The sequence below is a fragment of the Megascapheus bottae genome, chromosome 1, assembly GCF_031878675.1.
Source record: "Megascapheus bottae isolate mThoBot1 chromosome 1, mThoBot2.hap1, whole genome shotgun sequence".
In the NCBI taxonomy this organism is placed as follows: domain Eukaryota; kingdom Metazoa; phylum Chordata; class Mammalia; order Rodentia; family Geomyidae; genus Megascapheus; species Megascapheus bottae.
The window spans coordinates 26,061,072-26,084,184 of NC_143509.1; the positions used below are offsets into that span (position 1 = coordinate 26,061,072).

The 23,113-nt window shown below is 53.5% G+C and overlaps 1 protein-coding gene across 1 annotated transcript; it reads left to right on the top strand.

Annotated features, from left to right (window-relative positions):
* Positions 1 to 11,375: 11,375 nt before the first annotated feature.
* Klf16 (KLF transcription factor 16) lies at positions 11,376 to 22,319 on the top strand. Its single transcript, XM_090338993.1, has 2 exons — positions 11,376 to 11,900; positions 20,367 to 22,319. The coding sequence occupies exons 1-2, from the start codon at positions 11,453 to 11,455 to the stop codon at positions 20,666 to 20,668; spliced, it is 750 nt and encodes a 249-aa protein (XP_090195119.1). The 5' UTR covers positions 11,376 to 11,452; the 3' UTR covers positions 20,669 to 22,319.
* Positions 22,320 to 23,113: the final 794 nt, after the last annotated feature.

A 23,113-nucleotide genomic window follows, 5' to 3' on the forward strand; every position in this document is an offset into this window, starting at 1 on the left:
CTTGTCTGTCTCTTACCTTCCTGAGGGGTAGGAGTGGCATCTCTGGGCCACTAGCAAATCCCTTCTCATCTTGGGCTGTTGCAGCCCTGTCTGGGGGACTTTCACTGTGGTCTCTGGCAGCTTCTCACCAGGCCTCTTGCACCATGTGCACACTGCCTTCTTCCAAGTGCACAGCTGAGGCAGTGGCAGGCTCCGGGCCGTCATCCCAGCTGGTCTGGGAATGGGTGGTGAGGTACACCCCTGTCTGCCACCCAGTTCTCCCTCTCCCACACTCACTTGCCTCCAGGCACAGTTCAGAGCCTCTGGGCCTTTCCCTCCAGTGGGTGTGCCGGAAGAGGCAGGTCCTGCCTCCAGACCCTATCCCAGGCAGGGCTTGATGCCTGCTGTGCCACTCTGCATTGGCCAGGCCCACACCTTTGCCGGGCCTTCGCCAGCAAGGCAGCCCCTTTAGGGGTGGGCCTTGCCCCAAGCTGAGGAAGTGCTGTCCCCAGCCTCCGGAAGAGGAGCCACCACCCTGGGTGGCCGGTCTGGGTGGGTTACTCCTACCGCCCATTCCTTCCTGCGCCTTTCCTCTTGGCCCTGTCGCAGCTCTTTGGCACCATCTCCTGGAATGCCTGTCCCATTCCTGCCATGCACAACCAGGAGGTGCCAGGAGAAGCCAAACCTGGGCCTCTAAGCCACAAGTCCCCGTGTCTACTTGGGAATGGCACAGCCCAGAATTGGGGAGAGTTTCCGCTGCCTCCCCTTTGGCCTTAGGTTCTTGGAGCAGGCAGAGGTGCCCTTGCTGTGCTCTGGTCTGTGCAATGCCCTGAATGACTCTTGGGTTTCTCTCTCTCCCTCTCCCTCCCCCCCTCCTCTTTTGGTGCTGATCCTAGGGCTTGAACTCTGGGCTTGGGTGCCATCTCTGAGGTTCTTTTTGCTCAAGGCAAGTGTTCTACCACTTGAGCCACAGCACCCACTTGCAGCTTTTTTGAGTAGTTGGAGTCTCATGGACTCCCCTGCTTGGGCTGGGCTGGCTTCTAGCCACAACCCTCTCAGCCTCCTGAGTAGCTAGGATTACAAGTTTGAGCCACTGGACCCTTATTTATTTCCCCAGTCCTGGAGCTTGAACTCAGCTTGGGCACTGTTCCTGAGCTTCTTTTGCTCAAGGCTAATGTGTACTACATGAGCAACAGCCCCACTTCTGGCTTTTTCTGTGTATGTGCTACTGGGGATTGAACCCACGGCTTCATCTATGCTAGGCAAGCACTCTACCACTAAGCCACATTCCAAGCCAGGCCCTTTGTTTCTTGACGTGAGCATTCTAACATGTCTCCAGCCTGTGTTTACGCCCCTGTTCATTCCCCACTACCCATCCTCACCCCTGCTTGCTGATGTTCTCACTGACCCCTGGAAGCTGTGCTCGCTCCAGATTTTGTTCTTTTTTTTTCTTTTTTGCCAGTCATGGGGCTTGAACTCAGGGCCTAACCACTGTCCTTGGACTTTCTCAAGGCTAGTGTTCTATCATTTGAGCCACATTACCATTTCTGGTTTTTCTATATATGTGGTACCAAGGAATCAAAACCAGGTCTTCATGCATGCTAGGCAAGCACTCTACCACTAGGTCAAACTCCCAGCCCCCTTTTTTTTTCCCCCCTTCTCCCGTTTATTTCATTGTTATCTTAGAGGTGATATACAGCAGGGTGGTTTTGTTGTCTTTTGATACCATTTGAACGTACCTTGCAGCAGGACCCAGATGACTCATGCCTGTAATTCTAACTACTTGTGAGGCTGATATTTGGAGGATCATGGTTCAATGCCAGCTGGGCAGGAAATTCCAAAATAACCAGAAAAGTATGGCTGGAAGCTGTGCTTTTTTTTTTTTTTGGTTCATGGAGCTCGGTCTCTCCCTGAGTTCTTCAACTCAAGGCTATTGCCCTGGGCCTGGACCTGGGCTTTGTCCCTGAAATCTTCCACTCAAGGCTACCACCCTACCCTTGAGCCAAGCCCCACTTCCCATTTGCTAGAGGTTAATTAGAGATAGAGTCTCAGGTTCTTTTGTGCCCAGGTTGGCTTTGAACCTTGGTTCTCAGATCTCAGCCTCCTGAGTAGCTAGGATTACAGGTGTGAGCCACTGCCTCCAGCTTTGGAGACATGGTTTAAGCAGTAGACTGTCAGACTAGCCAGTTTGAGGCCCTGAATTCAAACCCCAGTACAGTGTGTGTATGTGGGGGGGAGGGGAGGAGGGAAGGGACCCTAAACTGCTAAAGAGCTCCACTGTCTTTGAAGCCTGAGGCAGTGAGGCAGTGTTTGGTGAAAACTTAAACCAGAACCATTTCTTTGGTAGGTCAGAGATAAACCAGTTTATTCTGTGCCAACATAAAAAGCACATAAATCCTACAGAAGGCTTGTCACTTGGCTAGGGGTTCTTTACAAAACGTGGAATTCTGTGTCTAGACACAGATTGGACTCCTTTCAATGGCTGCAGAGGATTTAGTAGCACTATAACTGATTTATCTTCTTTCCTTTTGGTAGAAATGTAGGTTTTTTGCAGTCTTTCATAATAAAAAGGGAATGCTCAGGTGACCAGTCTTTTTTCCTTATTTTTATTTATGTATATTTGGGATGCTTGGGGTGGAATCCAGGGCTTTGGTATGCAGATCACATCCTGTGCACTGAGCCATACTCTCAACACAAGACTGTGTGTTATGGTTGGTTGCTATACCCAACTGTAAAATTACTGGGTTGTATTGCTTTTTTTTTTTTTTTTTTGCCAGTTCTGGGCCTTGAAGTGAGGGCCTGGGCACTGTCCTTGGTCACTTTTTGCTCAAGACTGGCACTCTGCTACTTGAGCCTCAGTGCCATTTCTGGCTTTTTCTGTGTACATGGTACCAAGGAATGGAACCAAGGGCTTTGTGCATGCTAGGTGAGCACTGTACCACTAGGCTCTGTTCCCAGCCTTTTACATATTGTATGTGTGTGGGGTTTTGTTTTGTTTTGTTTTGAACCAGTTCTGGGGCTTGAACTCAGGACCTGGGCATAGTCCTTGAGCTTTCTCAAGACTAGCACTCTCCTACTTGACACTTGAGCCACAGGACCAGTTCCAGCTTTTTCTGTGTATGGTGTGTGGTACGAAGGAGTCAAACAGGGCTTTGTACAGGCACTCTACCACTAGGCCACACTCCTGACCTCTTACCTTCTTTTACTCAAGGCTAGCACTCTACTACTTGAGCCACAGTGCTACTTGCAGCTTTCTCTATTTATGTGGTATTGAGGAATCAAATCCAGAGCTTCATGCATGCTAGGCAAGCACTCTAACATTCAGCCACATTCCCAGCTTCTGCTCTGTTTTGTAGAAGTATATACAAAGTAGTTACATTGGGCACAGTGTTGAGTTACATAGAATTACATACACACCAGTTACATTGTACACAATGTGGTTACATTGTGTATAGTGTCTGCCAAGTTATAATTACATTTACACAGTTACATTGTCCGTGGTGGCTGACAGGTTATGTGGAATTACAAATACACAGTTACATTATTCATAATGACTGGCAAATTGTGTAGAATTACATACAGTGACATTGCTTGTAACAGGAATGTCTTATGTAGTGTTATACGCACATGGCTACATTGTTCACAGTGTCTGATGAGTTATATTTAATTTGCCTAGTTTGCATTGTGCTTTGTAGAATATCTTCGCAAGATATTCAAGCCCCTTACCACTGGAGCTTGAAATCAGGGCCAGAGCTCTGTTCTTGTGGGTTTTTTTGCTCAATGATAGTGTTCACCACTTGAGCTCTGCCTTCATTTCTGGCTTAAAACCTCCATGCCTTTTAAGCCCTTATTAATTAGCATTAGTGTGTGTGTTTTTTAATATATAGCTTTTGTTTGTGTTACAGCTAGAAATACCTTCAAGATAACAATTTATTCTAGAAATTCACAAGCTCCAGGACTGGGGAAAAAAAAAAAAACAAACACTTCCCTTTTTCTAGAAGTTAACTGGAAATAGGTCTCAGGTCCTTTGTGCCCGGGCCTCCCAATTCTTTCTCCCATTTACATAGTCTGATCCAGGCCTCTTTCTAGACTATTGCCCCAAGTTACAGGAATGCCTTTGCATAACTACTTGCTATCCAGAAAGTTTGTCTTCATCATTGTTTTAAAAGTGCCAGGATGAAGCCCTGGCTAACTTGACTTGTCTTTGCCTTCGCCTCCCTGAGATTATAGGTGTGTGCCATCACATTCAGCTAGCTGTCCTTTTTCCACATGAACCGACCTTCCTTCCTTCCTTCCTTCCTTCCTTCCTTCCTTCCTTCCTTCCTTCCTTTTTCTTTCAATAAGGATTGCTTAGATTTATAGATCAAGTTGTGGTCGAACTGTCATTCTCCCTCACCCCCCACTTTATTTCTGGAGCTTTTGCTGATAGTTGGAGATGAGAATCTTATGGACATTTCTTTCCAAGCTAGCTTTGAACCATGATCCTCAAAATTTACCTCTGAGCAGCTAAAATTACAAGTGTGAGCCATCAGTAGCAGGCTTACGTGATTGCTAACTTTAATGTTCTCCCTGTAATGCTTATTATTCCTCTAGACTACACATAGTAAGGCTGCATGTTGGCCTCAGCCTGTCTACAGGGACAGGGAAGGAACATACCACTCCAGAAGTCCCTCACCACATATTTGATATGGCCAAGGCTAAGTCACCTGCCTGCTAGGGAGAAGAACCATGTACAGATGTTCATTTTGGAGAGCTCTGTGTCTGGCTCCTCATATCTGGCTCAATAGCAGTGTTCTCCCAGTCTTGGAGCTGACACCGGAGCCCTCTTCATGTCCCCAGAGCCTGGAACATCTCTGCAGAGACCCGGGTCTCTGTTACTGGCCCATCAATGTGTAACTTTATGGCCAGTGTGTGCCTTGATACACAGCAACCGGAGAGCCCTGTGGCTCCCCTCAGCCTAGAGCTCCCAGAAGGCTGCGGAGGCCAAGTGCCAGTGGCTCATGCTGAAATCCTAACTACTGAGGTTTGAGGTTCAAAGCTAGTTTGGACAGGAAAGTCTGTGAGATTTTTATATCTAATTAACTACCAAAAAGCCAGAAATGGAGCGGTAGTTCAAAAATCTAGAGACCTAGTCTTGAGCATAAAATTTCAAGGATTGTGTTTAGGCCCTGAGTTCAAGCTCCAGGACCAGCAAAAATAAATAATAAAATAAAATCCAGGACACTTTGTCCTGTGACACTTGGCTAGAGGGACCTACTCTGGGCTCCTTCTCTCTGCAGACTGCAGCAGGTCCCAGCCAAGGTTACAAAAGAGGACAGGGTGACTGCTCTGGGTTTTGTCCCCTCCCCTCTAATCAGAAACAAGGCCACTTAGGGCAGTGCCACCTCCTGTCACCATACTCCTGCTCAGGGCAAACACTTGGCTGAAAAAAATATGTGTGCCCCCCCCCACTCCCGGAGGCATTAGTGTCTCTTCACCTAGGGCCCACACAGGGTGACACAGTACCTCTGTGGCCAATCCAACTTCTATCTCTTTTCCTGTTTTGGATGCTGCCTCTGGCCAGGCTGATCCTTAAAACAACCCTGAGATGTTAGTGTCGCTATCATTATTCTCAAAAGAGACCTTGGTCAGCTTCTGCAGGACTGGGTATCACCCTACAGTGTCAGCACAGATAGCTTGAAAGGAAGTAAAGTAGTGACATGGTGTGCCATGTTGAATCTGACCGCCACATTTTGCAATCCTAGCCCTAGCTCCAGGGAGTCATGGAGCAGACTGGGGCCATGCTTGTCCAGGAGGGGAGATCAGAGGCCAGGCCCTGGGGAGAGAAATCTAGTTGAATGCTCCCAGCACAGTGTTCTAACAATCTGTTCATTTAGCCCAGTGTGGGTAGCTCACACCTGTAATATTAGATACATAGGAGACTGAGATCTGAGGGTGGAGGTATTAAACCAGCTCAGGCAGAAAACTGTGAGATTCTTATCTCCAATTAACTAGGAAAAAAAGTGTGTGGGGGGGGAGGGGGGCGTAGGACTGTGGCCTAGTGGTAGAGTGCTTGCTTAGCATGCATGAAGCCCTGGATTTGATTCTCAGTATCACATACACAGAAAAGGCTGGAAGTGGCTCAAGTGGCAGAGCACTAGCCTTGAGCAAAAAAGGACAGTGCCCAGGAAGAAGAAGAGGAAGAAGAGAAGAAAAAAAAAAAGAAAGGAAGTGGAATTTGGCTTAAAGTGATAGAGCTCAGAGGAGCCCAGATGGTTTGGCCTAGTGGTAGAGTGCTTACCTAGCTAGCACAAGACCCAGGTTCGATTCCTCAGTGCCACATACATAGAAAAAGCCAGAAGTTGGGGAGGGGGTGTGGGGAAGGAAATGGGGACAAAAACATAAGAAGGTATAGCAGTGTGTGAGAAGTAATGCACCCTCTATCTGGTGAACATAACTGTAGCCCCACTATGCTATGAAATTAAAAAAAATTATATTTTTAAAAAGCCAGAAGTGGTGCTGTGGCTCAAGTGGTAGAGCTGTAGCCTTGAGAAAGCCCAAGGACAGTGCTCAAGCCCTGAGTTCAAGCCCTAGGATTGGCAAAAAAAGAAAAAGCTCAAGAAGCCCAGGCCCTGAGTTCAAGCCTGTGCATGCATGCATGTCCATATACATACACACACACACACAATTTAATTTCTTCATCTAATTCATCTAATCTAGTTTTTCATATAATGAAGTCCCTGTCCATCTGGCCTTGACAACATGGAAGAGGTCTTGGACTTTTCAACACCTTCACAAGACTGGGCGAGACTGCAGAACCCATGCCTGCCAGAGGCAGTTCAAAGGCTGACCCCTGCATGTCATTTTCAGCTCTGCCAGGAAGATCCCTTCTGCAATTTGCTGGCCATCTAGATGGTGTTCTGAGTCCCTGGTTTCCTTGGCTCTGGGGCTGTTAGCATAAGTAGGGTGCTGTTGGCCTTGCTGTCTCCCTGAGAGTTCCTAGCATGGAACTGAGCCCAAAAGACCCTCCCTGTAAGACCTTTGGGCTATATCATAACCTTGTTTGATTCCTCTGGCTGGGAGTATACACACCAAGGGGGGAGTATAAGCCTGAGTCTGTGTCCTTTGTCCCCTCCTGTTCTCAGCTACTCACCCTCCTCTGCATGGGACCACATCCAGACCACAGTACGTAATTTAATGTAGTTAATATAGAACTACCAAATGGGGAAAAGTTACCAGTAATATAATACACAGTGTGCCTCAGGACACATCACCAGGACAATACATCTATTGGATGGTCATGTGTTGAGGGGTAAGGAACAACAGAGAAAGCCCAGGGATCCAGGGGTGCTGATAGAGCTAGGCATTCTCTTCTAGGGCATCCTCAGAGTAGGTAGGTAGCTGTCCAGAGTTATCTGTTAACAGATTGGTGTCACCATGTATGAACTGCCCCTGGAAACAGATGAAGAAACATTGCAGAGTAGGTGGGGACATGCTGGAAAATAAATTTCTTTTTCTTTCTTTTTTGCTAGTCATGGGACTTGAACTCAGGGCCTGGGCACTGTCCCTTGGCTTTTTTTTTTTTTTTTTTTTTTTTTGCTCTAGGCTAGCTATCACTTGAGCCGTAGCACCACTTCCAGCTTTTTCTATTTATGTGATCCTGAGGATTCAAGCTTCCTGTATACCAGGAGCAGTGGATCTCACCTGTAATCTTAGGTACTCAAGAGGCTAAGATCTGAGGAGCAAGGTTCCAAGCCAGCCTGGGCACAAAAGAACCTGAGACTCTTATCTCCAATTAACTTCTAGAAAACAGGGAAGTGCAGCTTGGCTTGAGGGTAAGGTGGTAGCCTTGAGCTGAAGAGCTCAGTGACATCACTCAGGCCCAGGGGTAGGGTGGTAGCCTTGAGCTGAAGAGCTCAGGGACAGTGCCCAGGCCAAGTTCAAGCCCCATGACCCACAAAAACAAAAACAAAAAAAACAAGCTTCATGCTTGCCACACAAGCACTACCACATTCCCAGACTAGAAAATTTCTTTCTTTACCTTCAAGAATCTGAAGTTTGTCTACTAACATGGGTAGTTTTGCAGTTCTTTGCAATGCTCTACTGTCCCCATCTCATCCATTAATAAGTGACACCTGGATTTCCTATTTCTGTCCTATTACACTTCAGGCCGTGTGTGTGTGTCTGTTGGTTTGGGGGCTTGAACCCCCAGGGTCCTTGAGCTATTTTGCTCAAGGCTATCCCTTTACCACTTGAACCATAACTCCACTATTTTTTTTTTTTGATCAGAGATAAGAGTTTTATGGACTTTCCTTCCTTGGGCTGGCGTTAAAAAATGATTCTCAGGCGCCGGGAGTTTGGCCTAGTGGTAGAGTACTTGCTTAGCATGCATGAAGACCCAGGTTTGATTCCTCGGTACCACATATACAGAAAAATGCCAGAAGTGGTGCTGTGGCTCAAGTGGTAGAGCTCTAGGCTTGAGAAAGTCCAAGGACAGTGCTCAAGTGCTCAGGCTCTGAACTCAAGCCCAGGACTGGCAAAAAAAAAAAAAAAAAAAAAAAAGATGATTCTCAGGGGGCTGAGAGTTTGGCTTAATGGTAGGGTGCTTGCCTAGCATGCACGAAGCCCTGGGTTCGATTACTCAGTACCACATATACATAGAAAAAGCTAGAAATGGTGGTGAGGCTCAAGTGGTAGAGCTCTAGCCTTGAGAAAGCCCAAGGACAGTGCTCAGGCCCAGCACTGGCAAAAAAAAAAAAATGATTCTCAGATCTCAGCCTCCTGAGTAACTAAGGTGCCAGCCACCTGCACCTAGCTTTAATACTGACTTTGATGGCCTATTGCGGTAGAAGCTTTAGGTTCCCCAGCCACTTACCATCTTGGGCAGTCAGTTTGGGATTACTTCCTTAGGTATGACTTGTATCTTTATCTGTACCCTAGGAGACCTCTCTTACCCCTCTAGCAGGGGCATAGCCTAGACAAACCACAACAGCAACACGTAGAGGCTACCTGTCCTCTATCAAGTTCTGCTCTGTATGCCCGGTCCCCTGCATGGGTGCTGTTAGGGTAGGGTAAGAGGTAATCTCCACTTACACCTGAAGAGTCCAGGCAGGTTGACCATGCCCTGTGCTGAGCCTGGGTGCAAGCTAAATATTTTCAAGGAGCCCTTGGTCACTCTGAACTGTAAACATACACAGCTACTGGTGGTTTTCCAGCCTCAAATTCAGCCATGAAATGGGGTAACAGCTCCTTAAGGGCCACAGTAATGATGTCACAACACAGTGGCCTGCAGGTTCCTGGAGTTGGAGATGAGTAAACCTAAGGGAAGTGTGAGCTTCATGGTTCTGCTGCCCTGCAGGACTACAGGACTCAACAGAGGCTATAGACCAAGGCTTAAGCTCTGATGGATGGAAGTGGTAATCTCTAAGGCTATCTCCTTAGGGCATGTTGATTGGCATGGCTCATTCACTGTCTCTGAGAGCAAGTGTGTCCTCCACAATCTCCCCCTTTTCCCCTGGGTTTCCTTTGGGAAAGGGGGCCGGGGTCTTCAACTTTGAGCAGCACATTTGTCAAATGCAAATTCAAACCTCTGCCTGCCCTCCCCGCCCCCACCCCTTACCTACCCCTCCCAGGCTGTGCTTCTCCACAGCAGAATCTTGGTTTCCAGGGGAGAAATGAAAGGCCTGGGTTTCTTCCAGTTTCCTGCACAGGTGCCTGGCCAGATTTGTTGGAGAACCCATTAGATAGCTCGTCCCAGCCAGAGTGACAGAGGAACACTGACATTCTTGTGGTTGGGGGCTACTCAATAGGCCAACTCCTTGTATCTTCAGAGGAAGTGGAGGTCCAGTCAGGCAGGAAAGCGGGCTGCTAAAGGCCACATGGTTCCTGGGCTTCAAAGCCCAAGGAAGGGAGGCGCAGGGGAGCCTTTTCTGTCCATTGTACCAGAAGTTGCTGGGGACCGGAGGGTTCAGCCTCTATCAGAGGAAGAGGTGACACCATCAAGTACCGTGGGGCCTACAGGTGTCTCAAGGTTAGGTTATAGATCCAGGATAGGACCAAGACCAGCCAGTGTCCATCTCCTACCTGAGGCAGTGGCTGTTGAACCCCTTCCGCAGTTGCCTAAGCGGTACTCCCCCTGGAGGAAGCGCCGGCCACTGCACTGCCTTCTTGGCTGGGCCAGAGCTCTAGGAAGGGGCGGGAGCCTGGTCTTCCATTTCCATTTGCCTGGGGCCTGTGGGTTTGGAGGTAACCCAGCCATTTGTGTCCTCAGCCTCCTCACCGTTATTTCAGTTTGGCTCTGCGGTCCCTTGGAGGCGACCCAAAGGTCTCACCAGCTTAAACTCAGATTTCTCCGTTCCACAAACCTGGAGCAGGGAAGCAGGGTCCAGGAATGCCGTGTCCCGGCAGGGCGAGGATCCTCTAGCTAGTTGAGATACCCGAGGCGAGCCCTTCCTTTTCAGCCCGTCCATTTCCAGGCTTGTGGGCAGCACTCTAGTAAACCGGGCGCGGTAAGAGGAACCAAGGGCTTGGTCACCCGGGAGGTGCTTCCCGCTATCACGCGTTCCGCCGAGGGACACCCAGTTCTTAGATTGGGGAGGCTCGTGAAAAACAGTCTCGGGCTTTGAGAAAGTGAGCTTGGAGGGTGCCAAACTACGTGGTAAATTCGGGGCCCTGGGCTGAACGGGGAGGGGGGGAGGTGAGGGTCGCGCACGTGGCCTGGGGGCGGGGCCAGCCGCTTCCGCACCCCCCCACCCCGGCCACGTGCGGATCTCAGCCGCTCCCCCAACGCGAACGGGAGCGCGCCCCGGACCGAGAGGGAAGCGTTCGGGGAGGGGGCAGGCTCCCGATGGCCGCGCGCCCGGGCGTGGGGTGGGCGCGCCTGTAAGGGGCGGGGCACGCGCCGAGAGGAGGCGTGGGGCGCCCAGGGAGGAGGGGCGCCCCGGAGGGGGCGGAGCGCGCTGGGGAAGAGGGGCGTGTCTGAGTGCGGGCCAGCCTCGCCCGCCTGGAGCCTGGGCTTGGGGAGGGGGGGTGCTCCGGAAAGGCACGGGGCCGCGCCTCGAAATGGGGCGGGACTCGCATTTTAGCGTGGAAAGGGCGCGCTCGGGGTGGGAGATCAAGGACCCTGGCCCGACGCAGGAGTGGGTGCGCCCGAGGGTGGGCGGGCTCCTGGGGTCTGAGCTCCGCCCCCCCGGCGGCCACCCCGCTGCTCTCGGTGTGAAGGGCGCGCCCGGCGGGGGGGCGTGGCCGCGGCGCCCCGAGGGGGCGTCCTCCGGGCGGGGCGGGCCTTGGCCACCCCCGCGGGCTCTGGTGCGTCAGGGCGCGTCAGGCGGGGCGGGGCGGGCCAAGCGCGGGCGGTGGCGGCGGCGCGCGCCGGCCGCCTCCTCCTCCTCCTCCACCTCCTCCTGCACTCGAGCAGCCACTGCCGGCCGGACGGGTGCCGCTCCCACCGCCTCCGTTCCGCCCGCAGCGCCCGAGCCGCGCGCCCTTGCCCGGCATGTCGGCAGCCGTGGCGTGCGTGGATTACTTTGCTGCCGACGTGCTCATGGCCATCTCTTCTGGTGCTGTAGTGCACCGCGGACGGCCCGGTCCCGAGGGCGCGGGCCCCACGGCTGGCCTGGATGTGCGCTCGGCGCGCCGTGAGGCCGCCCCGCCCGGGACCCCAGGGGGGCCGCCGCCGCCCCCCGCCGCCTCGGGCCCGGGTGCTGCCGCGCCCCACCTGCTGGCCGCCAGCATCCTAGCCGACCTGCGGGGTGGGCCCGGTGCCGCCCCGGGGGGCGCCTCGCCTTCCTCCTCTTCCTCGGTCGCCTCGTCCCCGTCCTCGGGCCGCGCCCCCGGCGCCGCGCCCGCTGCCGCCGCCAAGAGCCACCGCTGTCCTTTCCCAGGCTGCGCCAAAGCCTACTATAAGTCTTCGCACCTAAAGTCGCACCTGAGGACGCACACAGGTGAGCCAGGCCACTGCCTGTACATCGTGGGGTCGACCTCCTGCACCCCCTCCCCCGCTGGGACCCCGAAACTGCGTGGCGCGTGGGAGGCGGGGAGGGGGGCGCGCCCGGGCTGCCGCCGCGCCGGCCGGGAAGGCGGGGCCTCGGTGGGTGGGGCGAACTCGGAGGGGGGGCGTGGCGGCCACGCGGTCGGGCGGCCGGAGGTCGGCCGGGACCTGGCTCCGGGCCGACCCGACCCGGGCGCGGCGCGCGGTGGGCTCCAGCGGGCACTGGTCGCGTACTTTGGGTTTCGCTTCGTGTTTCTTTCTACGTTTTGCGTTTTGGTCTGGCTTGGTGGGCATGGTGGTCCCAGCATCCGGCTCTGAGGGGCCTCTCGGCCCTCCCCATCCCCCCAGCCTCAGTTTCCTTATCTGAAGAAGGAGGTGGATCTTCATCCATTCCCCCCCTCCCACCCCAAGGCAGCTTGGCGCCGGGCTGGGGTAGGGGGTGGCCGTCGCGTTTACTTTCCGTCCTGTGTGTTTCAGGGAGGTGGAGGGCGCGGTTGGAACCGGGGGTTGGGGCCTGAGTCTGAGGTGTGGTAGTATTGGATTAAAAAAAAAGGGGGGGTGGATTTGCCACAAGTTTCTCTAGGGTGTTTGCACACCCCAAACATCTGGCGAGGGGGGTCTACGAAGGTCCGCGAGGTGGAAGGGAGAAGCCATCCAGCCATCCCAGAGTTTTTCCCCAGTCCAGCCCCACGGTGGCTTGGGAGATTCCGCGCCCAATGCGCGATTTATCAACTCTGCCTTCTCGGCTCCTCTCCTAACCCCCGCCCTCCCCCCTGGGAGTTTAATCCCACCTGGCTGGAAGTTTGGATGGGTAACGAGACCAGCCTCGGTCCGTCTTTTGGAGAATTCACCCATTCTGGCAAAGTGCATGCGAGCAGGGCAGCTGTGGCTGTCTCGTCTCAGGCTTTGGAGGTGGCTCTCATCCTGGTTTGCCATCTTCTCGCAGGCGACTTTCTAGCATAAGGTTTCCATTCTTTTTTTTTTTTTTTTTAAATAAAGGGAGTAGGATTGCCTCCTTGGGGTCGTGGTGGGTATCGTTCTGGAAACTGGCACTGCAACCAGGTGAAGTGAGAGCCTGCTGAAGGACTCAACTTTCTCATTTGCTTCTGTCTTCTCTTAATCAGCTAGGTGCCAGAGAATGACTGGTTTGCTGATGGTCAGAGCACCTTTCCCATTCCCAGCGTCTTGGGGCGTGTGTGTGTGTGTGTGTGTGTGTGTGTGTGTAATGTATTCATCAGCCATTCTGGATTGGGTGAAGGGGAAGCCAGGCCAAATCCTGCAGTTTTTGGAAGTACTAAAGAAGGCTCCCTGCCCTCTCAGATGATGGCCGCAGTATTCCTGAGCAAGTGGGGGAAGGGAGGAATCCTGGCTGGATCTTGGGATCCTCAGCAGTATTGCCCCTGTGTGCTGATGAGAAACTGGCTGGTGGAGGATGGTGAAGTAGAAGTGTTCAGGGATGGGTGAAGAAGATAAAAAACAACACTGAGTGTCATCTACATGGTGGGCCGGGTGATATTCCTGCATAGAATGCTACGTCCCAGTCCTTACCCCATAGGAGTCAGGGCCCTCTATCCAGAAGGCCTCTTTAAAATTATCACCACTGGGGGACTAGGAGAGCAGTACAGACCCTGGCACCTTTAATTTCATTTCTTGTTGGTGTTAGGGACTCTTAAATGCTGGATGGCTTTTTAAATTTTTTTTTTCATAGCCCTGGGACTTGAACTCAGGGCCTGAGCACTGTCGTTGGGCTTTTCTCAAGGCCAGCACTCTATCACGTGAGCCACAGCACCACTTCCGGCTTTTCTATGTATGTGATACCAAGGAATCGAAGCTGAGTCTTCGAGCATGCTAGGCAAGCACTCTACCACTAGGCCAAACCCCTGCCCCCTCCCCCCCCCTTTTTTTTTTTAAATCACTGTCTCCCTTTACCAAGGGAGGAAAAGGTAGCTTTCATTCTCCATTTTAGTATCCAGGAAGGTCATGTTTATTCTGGGGGTTCCAAGGCCAGCTGAGTTCACCAGCTGGTGACTGTAGGCCCTGGAACAGCTGTTTGCAGAACCATCCTCTGGGATCTTTGATCAGAAGAGACCCTCATCCCAGCCACCCATCCACTCTCACTGAGAACTTTCTCTGTTAGAGGAACAGCAGTCAGGCTCAGTTCCCTAGGTCAGAGGAGCACCCCTGTCACCGAGCAGGAGGCCTGGAGGAAATGTAAGGTTCTCCCTTCCTGGGTAGGGCATGTAGACAGTGGGTAGAGCCTGGCCTATGGCCCCTAGCCCTGCTGAGTACTCCCGAGTGGGGAGGGAAAGACTTTGGAGGCTGTGGGAGATGTTGACGCTGTTGCCATGGATACTGGAAGAGAGCCAGCAGTGGGGCGGGGGCGGGAACAGTAGGAGAGGCTGGCTGTCGACTCCTCTCCGAACCTCCTCCATCCCTGGCAGGCCCTCTAGCCCCCCAAGTGCCCGGTGCAGTCAGGCATGTGTCCTTGGTTGTCTGGACTCGCCTCACTCCCCACTCTCACCCCAGTTTAGACCCAGAAAGGGTGTGTTGATCCAAGGGTCTCCTCTTGACACTGACCCTTTTGGGGGCTGAAGTTCTCTGGAGATACTGCAGGGTGCTAAGCAGTGTCTCTGGCCTCCATTCCATGTCAGGAGCGCCCTGAGGTGTGGTGACAGTCACAAACATTACCAGACATTGTCCAGTGTCCCATGGCAGATTGCAAGATCACCCTTAGCTACACTACTCTCAGAAAATCTTGTTCACTTAATCTGAGCAACAACACTTGCTATATGCCAGGCTGAGTAGTGCCCTGTGTGTGTGTGGGCAGAACCAGTCCTTGTCCTGTCCCTGGGACTCTTGGAACGGGGCAAGGGAGGGTGACTGGTGACAGCATTGTTCCGGGCTGAGGCCCCTCTGGAAGACGTGAAGCCAGAGAGGACATAGTGTTGCCCTGCAGAGGAACCAGCAGGTATTGAGGGAGAGGGTAAGCAGTCTGGCTGAAGAGCTGTTTAATCCCAACGGTGGGGGTTTTGCTGAGGCAAATCCTTTTGTGGAGAAGGGATTAGGATGAGAGGGGAGAAGGTGGAGTGTGGTTTAGGACGGGGGGAGAAAGGGAGGTGGGCCAGCCTATCAGTTGTGTGTTCAGGGCATGGGGTGTAGAAAAGGCTCATATGAGCCAATCTGAGGGGTCAGCAGGGTGATGATAATACTGCTGAAAAGGAGGCAGTGTGAGGCAGCCCCTGTCACCACCCAGGCAGAGAGAGGTTCCATCTCCTTTGGGGTCAGACTGGAACTGCCGGAGTTGGCAGTGCTAGACTTGATATGGTGGTATTTCCCCTCTAGTGGGTTTCCAGGGATGCCCCCTCAGCCTTTTCCAAGGCACAGCAGTTTGGATTAGCTGCAAACTCCAGCTAGTAGAAGGGGAAGACTCCCTAATGTTGCCCCAGTGATAAATTAGCCCCCACCCAGGCTCCCTGATAAAAGTGACCCAGATGGGCCAGGAGTTGGAGAATGATACCAACTAAGGAGCTGGTCTCCTGGGGAAGGCAGGCTGGGCTGAGTGGGTCACTGGGCTGTTTGTAGAACCTGCATATTCTTTGGGAAACAGTACCTCTTACCTCTCAAGTGCTGAGAGGAAGATGGAGAGTGATCAGGAAGCCTGACCCTTACTGAAATGGAGAAGTAACCTCATGCTCTTGAGAGTGAGCAGTAGTCCAGGTGATTATGAGTGTGTTAGATCTTGCTAGACTAGGCCTGGAGATTGTCTGCATGGATATACATTAAGTACCTCCCTAGCTGGGAACTCAGCTCCTATTCTCTGTTCAGAGCTGGCCTTAGAGGCCAGACAATCACATCTAGAGATGTGAGGGCATAGAAGGTCAGGGTCACCAGTGGATGTAGGAGAGACGGGTGGTCTATGTTGAGCAGAGAAGGGGTGACCAGAGGTCTAGTTTTAACTGTGACCCTGAACAAGAGTGGAGCTCTAGATGCAGTGTATAGATCGGGTACCTAGATCCAGGCTGTTGGCCTAGTATACTAGTCCAGATCGTGATAGGATTGGGCAGTTGGTGGCATGTGGGAGGTGAGGGTTTGAGACCACTCCAGAATGTGTCTGTCTACAATTTTTTGGTGGGAACAGTGAAATGATTGTAAAGAGGAAGGCTGGTGTTTATAGGTCAGGGTGGACTGGGTGTGGGGATGGCTAGAGACCAGTTGGAATTCCAGACCAAGTGATACTCATAGTCTGGCCTTTGTAAGGTCATTCCTCTGACTTGTTCCTTTTCTTTTTGTACTGGACCCGGAGCTTGAACTCAGCCTGGGCACTCTTAGTTTTTTTTTTTTTTTTTGTGGGTCATGGGGCTTGAACTCCACCTTGGCACTGTCCCTAGGCTCTTCAGCTCAAGACGACTACCCTACCCTTGAACCAAGCCTCACTTCCCTTTGCTAGAAGTTAATTGGAGATAAGATTCTCAGGTCCTTTTGTGCTTGGGCTGGCTTTGAACCTTGATCCTCAGATCTTAGTCTCCTGAGTAGTTAGGATTACAGGTGAGAACCACTGCGCTCGGCAACCCTTAGCTTTTGTGCTCAAGGCCAGTGCTCTACTGTTTGAGCCACAGCTTCACTTCCAGCTTTTTTTTTTTTTTTTTTTTGCCAGTTCTGGGGCTTGAACTCAGGGCCTGAGCACTATCCTTGAGCTTTCTCAAGGGTAGAGCTATCACTGGAGCCACAGCCCCATGTCTGACTTTTTCTATGTATTTGGTACCGAGGAATGGAACCGGGGTGTTTGTCCATGCTAGGCAAGCACTTTCCTACTAGGCCAAACACTCATCTCCCCCCCCCCTTTTTTTTTTTTTTTTTTTTTTTGCCAGTCCTGGAGCATGGACACAGGACCTGAGCACTGTCCTTTGGCATTTCTCAAGGTTAGCGCTCTATAATTTGAGCCACAACGCCACTTCTGGCTTTTTCTGTGTATGTGGCACGGAGGAATCGAACCCTGGTCTTTGTGCATGCTAGGAAAGCACTCTACCACTAGGCCACGCTTTTGCCCTCCACCCCCTTCTTTTTTGTCAGTTGTGGGGTTTGAACTGTGGGCTTGGGCGCTGCCCCTGAGCTCTTTAGCTCAAGGCTACTGCCCTACCTCTTGAACCACAGCACCACTTCCAGTTTTCTGGTGGTTAATTGGAGATAATGAATCTCACAGTCTTTACTGCCGGGCTGGCTTTGAACTTGGATCCTCAGATCTCAGCCGCCTGAGTACTAGGATTACAGGATTACACGTGTGAGCCTCGCACTGGGCTTACTTCCAGCTTTTTGATGGTTAGTTGGAGCCTCACAGATTTTTCTGCCCCAGCTGGCTTCCGATGTAATCCTCAGATCTCAGCCTCCAGAGTAGCTAGGATTACAGGTGTGAGCACCTGTACCAGGCTTGGGGGGAGGTTTCTTTCCCTTTCTTCCTTTATTTTGTGTGGGTGTCAGGTCCTGGGGCTTGAATTCAGGGCCTAGGCACTGTCTTGGAGCATTTTTGTTCAAAGCTAGCACTTTACCACTTTGAGTCATAGTTTTACTTCTGGTGTTTGGGTAGTTAATTGGGGATAATGGTCTCTCAGACCTTCTTGCCTGGGCTGGCTTTGAGTTAGGATTACAGGCATGAGCCAGCCATGCCTGGCTGTAGTTGGGGGAGGTTTCTTATTCCTGCCTTCAGAGTGCCCTCCTCATTCCAATTTCAGCCTCAGGAGATTGGATCCCAGGTCTTTGCCCCCTGAGGTACCACCTGCAGGCTCTCCTCTGGGGAGAGCCAGTTTGCAGAAGATAAGGACCTCCATGTTTCTGTGCCTATCTGGCCCCTAGGTGACCTGGATTGGCCCAAACCCTGGCCCCGCCTGACTCAGAGGATCAAGTCCACCAGGGCCCCGCCTACATTGCCCTGCCTGCAGTTGTCCCCACCTGGAAGCTGCACCTGGAGAGTCTTGGTGGACTCAACACTGCACCCCTCCCCAAATGGATTGAGAGTCTGGTGGGATCAGGCCAGGCAGGCACCCACCATTGTGGGTGTGGGAAGCGGCACTCTAGTGTACTGCCACCCACGTGTGCATGTCCACAGGCCCCAGACACTGGGCCTCGGAAGCGGGGAGCCAGAGGCCAGCAGGAGCCCAGTAGAAGCAGGGCCATGTGAGCAGGGCTGGCTGAGATGGTGGATGTCCCCGCCTTCACTGCTGAGCGACTTGCACAGCAGCTGTGTTCCCAGCAGCTGCGTGTTTTCTGCTTAGGTAGGCTGGTGCTGGCACCACTTGGCTTCCTCAGCAACCTGCATTTGGCAAAGGGGACCAGCTCCTGGGCTCCACCAAAGGGGAAGTGAACCAATGTGGGGGGGGGATGAGTTATGGGATGTCCCTTTTCCCTCTAGCCTCTACCCCCTGCAAGATGGTGACAGGATGCATGTCTCCAGAGCACTGTTCTTCTACCTTGGGGCCTGCTTCAAAGCTACCTGGCTCCTTTCTCCCATAATGAGCCCCCCGCCTCCAGGCTGAGCCTGTGTCATGTGTGTCAAGAGTGAGGGTGGTGGTCCTTTCGGGGGCTGCTTTCACTTGCTCAGTGTGGACCCACTGGGATCATTTCTCTACCTGCTGATAAACTTCCTGGATTGTTTAGGGGAGACATAGGGTGTGGAGGAGGCGACACTAGCTCCCCTCCTCAGCTACCTGAGGCTCTATCTAGCCTCCTAGGACTTGTGGGTCCTTCAAGCGTGAGCCTAGCCCCCAGGCACCCTTAGGAGATGCCACCTTGGAAGGGGCTTTCTGGGTTCTCTTCCCTACCTTCCTAGACCAAGGTGTCAGGTGTGACTGGGGAGGAAGATGGAGTGGGGGAAGGGAGGTTTTCTTCCGGCTTCTTCCTGGCAGGGTGGTGGCCCCACCTCCTCCCCTCCCCTGAGCTCTTTTCCCTAGGGAGCTCTTGAGCTGTTTAGAGCTGAGATGTCACCAGAATCCCCACTACCACCACCACTCTAAACCATAGTCTCTTTTGCTGCCTTCTAGTCTCTACACTTCCCAGGTTGGGTTCTGTTTGGGCAGATCCCCTCCCCCACCCTCATTAAAAGACCCTCTTAGTTCTCTGCTGTAACTTCCCTACTCAAGAGACTGAGATCTGAGGATCACAGTTTGAAATCAGCTCAGGCTGGAAAGTCCATGAGATTCTTATCTCCAATTAAACAGTCCCAGACCAGAAAGTGGAGCTGTGGCTCCACTCAGGCCCTGAGTTCAAGCCCCAGGTCTGGCAAAAACAAACACACACACAAACACCCTCCCTCCCTCCCTCCCTCGTCTATCGAGTTCTGCAGGGTATGTGTACCCCAAACATATCAGTGGGCGTCTTCTCACTGTGGGTCACTGTGGGTCGCCACAGCCTGCATGTGGTGACAACCACTCTTTCTGCTCTGGCTCCCCTGAGACTAGGCCTGGAGGGCACCAGTGACCTGTTTCCTGCCCTCTGCCTTCTTCCTGCTTCATCTAGTGTTATAAGGGGCATCATGCACGTGTGCCTGGACCCCTTTGCTGGTGTCCAAACCCTATGGCCACCCTACCCTGGGCCTCTGGAGACCAAATGCCAAGGATTCCAGAGTCACAGATGCCCAGGCCCTTTGGGTGCGTGTGGCTCCTGAGAGGCCAGAACTGGTCTGGCGGGGGAGGGGGGGGCGGCAGGAGGACTGGAGTCCTGGAGAGTGTGATCCACCACCCCTCCAGTGACACTGTGCTGCACCGCGGGGATGGCGCCGCAGGCTGGTCTGGGAATGGATGGGCGAGGCCTAGAGCAAGCCTGCACGGTGGGAGGGGTCTGCGGAGGAAGTCGTTGGGTGGCGACTCCACCCCTGCCCCGGGACCATCTGTTTGGTGGAGGCGGGGAGGGCCTTGCAGTTTGAGAGGCTTGGCCACGCCCCCTCCAGGCTCCTACACCTCCTGGTTGGTGACTAGGTGTGGGTCCCCTTGGGGCGCTGGTTTCTGCCACTTTCCCATCTTCCCTACTCCTGGAGAGCAGTGAGCCTGGGCTGACTGAACTTGGGTCTTGGAAAAGCTGCAGGTGGCCGCTGTGACACTTGTAGGAGTCCTCAGAGGTCTGTGGAGGAAGTCCCACTTAAGAGTCTCTGTGACTACCCCTCTCCTACGCCTGCCTGGTCATATGGAGCCCTCCCTATCACTGTAGGGGTGGCTGGGCTACCACTAGCAGTCCAGGTTCTCCAGGTACAGCAAGAAGTACAGCTCATAGGAAAATTCTTGGGACATAGAAGGAAAATGTCACTTGGGTGTTCTTGTTGGATCTCTCTAGCCAGAGAAGGGCTCTAGAAAGACTGAGAAAGCGGAGATCCTTTGGAAGAGAATGGGGATTCCCTTACTTTCCCCCTGCTGACCACTTTTTGTCTTCCTTCCAGGTGAACGCCCCTTCGCTTGTGACTGGCCAGGCTGTGACAAGAAGTTTGCACGCTCCGATGAGCTGGCCCGCCACCACCGGACACACACCGGTGAGAAGCGCTTTCCGTGCCCGCTGTGTACCAAGCGGTTCACCCGAAGTGACCACCTGACCAAGCATGCCCGCCGACACCCTGGTTTCCGCCCGGAACTGCTCCGACGCCCAGGGGCTCGCAGCACCTCGCCCAGCGACTCTCTGCCCTGCAGCCTGGCTAGCAGTCCTGTGCCCAGCCCCGTGCCCAGCCCAGCACCCGCAGGCCTGTAGGGCCCTGGTCTTCCTGCCTTGAGTGTGGCCCCCCCTGCTAGCCCTCAGCAGGGAACAGGAGAACATGTCTGCTCACAGGGCCTATGGTGGGAACCACTAGGGAGCCCTAGCCTTGCCTCTACCCACCTCAAGAAAGCAAGGGGGCAAGGGGCTGAGACTGGACCTGAGTCCACCCAGCTTGGGAGGTGGTCTGGGGCTGTCTGTAAATAGCCATGATTCTTAACTCTTCCCAAACCCTCTACAGGGATCCAGGTGGGCGTCGGGGACTCTCTCACCCTGTCTTCCCATGGGAATGGAGACGGGGTTTGGGGATCTTCCCCCCCCACCACACACACACACACTGTCCTCAACCCCTTCCCTCCCCCATTGCTCCTTCTAGGGTGGGACACGGTATGCACAGAGCCATAGGTGAACCCTGGTTCCCATGGGCCTCTGCCCACTCTTACCCCACTGAAAGCCATTGGAGATGTTCAGGGAAATGGGGGGTGTAGCCTAGGCACCCCTCACTTGGGTACTCAATCTCAGGTGTCCACAGGCCTGCCCCCTTGGAGGCACCACCCAGCATTCAGGACCCAGGGATGGGATGGGATGGTTGGGTTTCCAGGGGGGCTGTGGGCCTTATTTGGGAAACTTGGGCTGGGGGATTAAAAGTCCTTCCAAAGAGCATTTCCACTCACTTTAGGGGCAGGGGAGTATTTTATTTATTTTCCTCCCTCTCTGCTGGTTGGGGGCTTTGCTCCCGTCTCTGGGTATGAATTTGTGGGAGACTGTGGGTGCCTGGCTTCACGACCCAGCCTCTCAGTTCCGACCTGGGTAGGGCTCCTGAATTTGGCCTTGGTGGTACTGCGTGATAGACAATCTTGAAGAGAACCCTGGTGGCCATTGCCTTGGGCTAGACTCAGAGCCCTGCAGGTGGGCTCTAGGGTCTTGGAGGGCTGGCAGGCACATTCCTGCCCCTCTCCTTTACAGGCTTCTGAGTGTCAGGAAGGGGTGACCCTACCCCAAGACTGGTAGGGAGACTATGCAGCCTCCTGGACAGCTCGTTTTTTTTGGACCGGATAGAATATTTTTTCAGGCATCAGTCTCTCCCTCTGGGCGGGTGGGAGGTCCGCCATCCTCAGGAGGTGTGAGTGTGGGGGAGGGTCTCCATTCTGAACCAGGGGTGGGTGGGTAATCTTAGGGGTCCTCTCCCATGTCTTCCTCTTGTGGCTTGGGTTTCCTTTTGGACATTGGGCCTGACGACCTTCACCCTGTCTGAGACAGAAAGGTCCTGTCAAACAATGCCTCCCCCCCCCCCCCGCACCCTCCCATTGGCTATAGATTTTTGGCACCCCTATTTGTCACAGAACTTCCTGATGCCCCATTGGGGTTTTTGGATGATGCCACCTTTGCCCAGATCCAGCTCTAGCCTGGCAGGGTCCAGGGATGGACATCTGGGGTCCTGGTCAGAGGAGGTTGGGGAATGCCCTTCTGGAGCTGGGCTCGGAGGGCCCACTCAGTTCAGCCTCTGCCCTGGGCTTCTCTTCTGGGTGTCCTGCAGGGTTCCCTGGTCTGTCTGCCCACTAACTCTTCTCTGGCAGCGTTAGTGAGATGCCTTAGTCAATATGGTGGGTGGGGGGCTGGGGCCCTGATTTCTTTGTCTTTGAATGTGTCCTGCTTGGTCCCAGCCTGGCTGGTGCCTGTCTTGGGGGGGTGGGGGGGAAATGCTGGTAGGATGTGGTCTGAGAACCCAGGGAAGATGAACTTCCAGGCATCCCTGGCTCCTGTGCAGGGGCTGGGGGGGGGGGGGAGGCTGGAACGACTGGGGAGCTGAGGGTCACAGGGACCTGGTTCCAGCCATTTAGAGGTGGCCTCTGCGGGGTGGCTGGGGAAAAAGCTGTCTGTGGGTGGTGTGGCTCCCCCACCCTCCCTGTTTCCCTCTTGTATTTAATTAATTAAAAAGGACCCTTTTGTAAACCCTGCCCCTGTGTCATGTGTGGTTTGTTCCTAAGGAGGGCTCCATAGTGCCTTTTGGTTCCACCCATTAGCAGAAAGTCCTAAAGTCATCAGGAGCAGTTTCCTGGGGAGGGGGGGGAATGAAGGCAGGCAGACATGTCTGAACCAGGCCCCTCTGCAACACTAAATGTCACCCCCAAGGCTGAGGCGTGGGGAGGGGGCTGCCCACAGCCACACTTGCTTGGCATCGTCACCCACGCCTGGTGCAGCTGCACCCCCGCCCGCCAGACTCCCGTTGCATAGCAACGGAGGCGCGGCGACTCAGTGCTGGGAGGTGGGGGGCTGCCACCCGCCACCTTCCGGCGCCAAGAGGGGGGGTGTGAGCGGGGGAGGGAACGCACTCCTCTCCAGCAGGACCCTCAGCCCTTTAATCGCCATTCTTGGCCCCTCTAGGCTTAACTGAGCACTTCGTGTATGCTACCTTCTAATTGGGAAGGAAGGGCCAGAGGG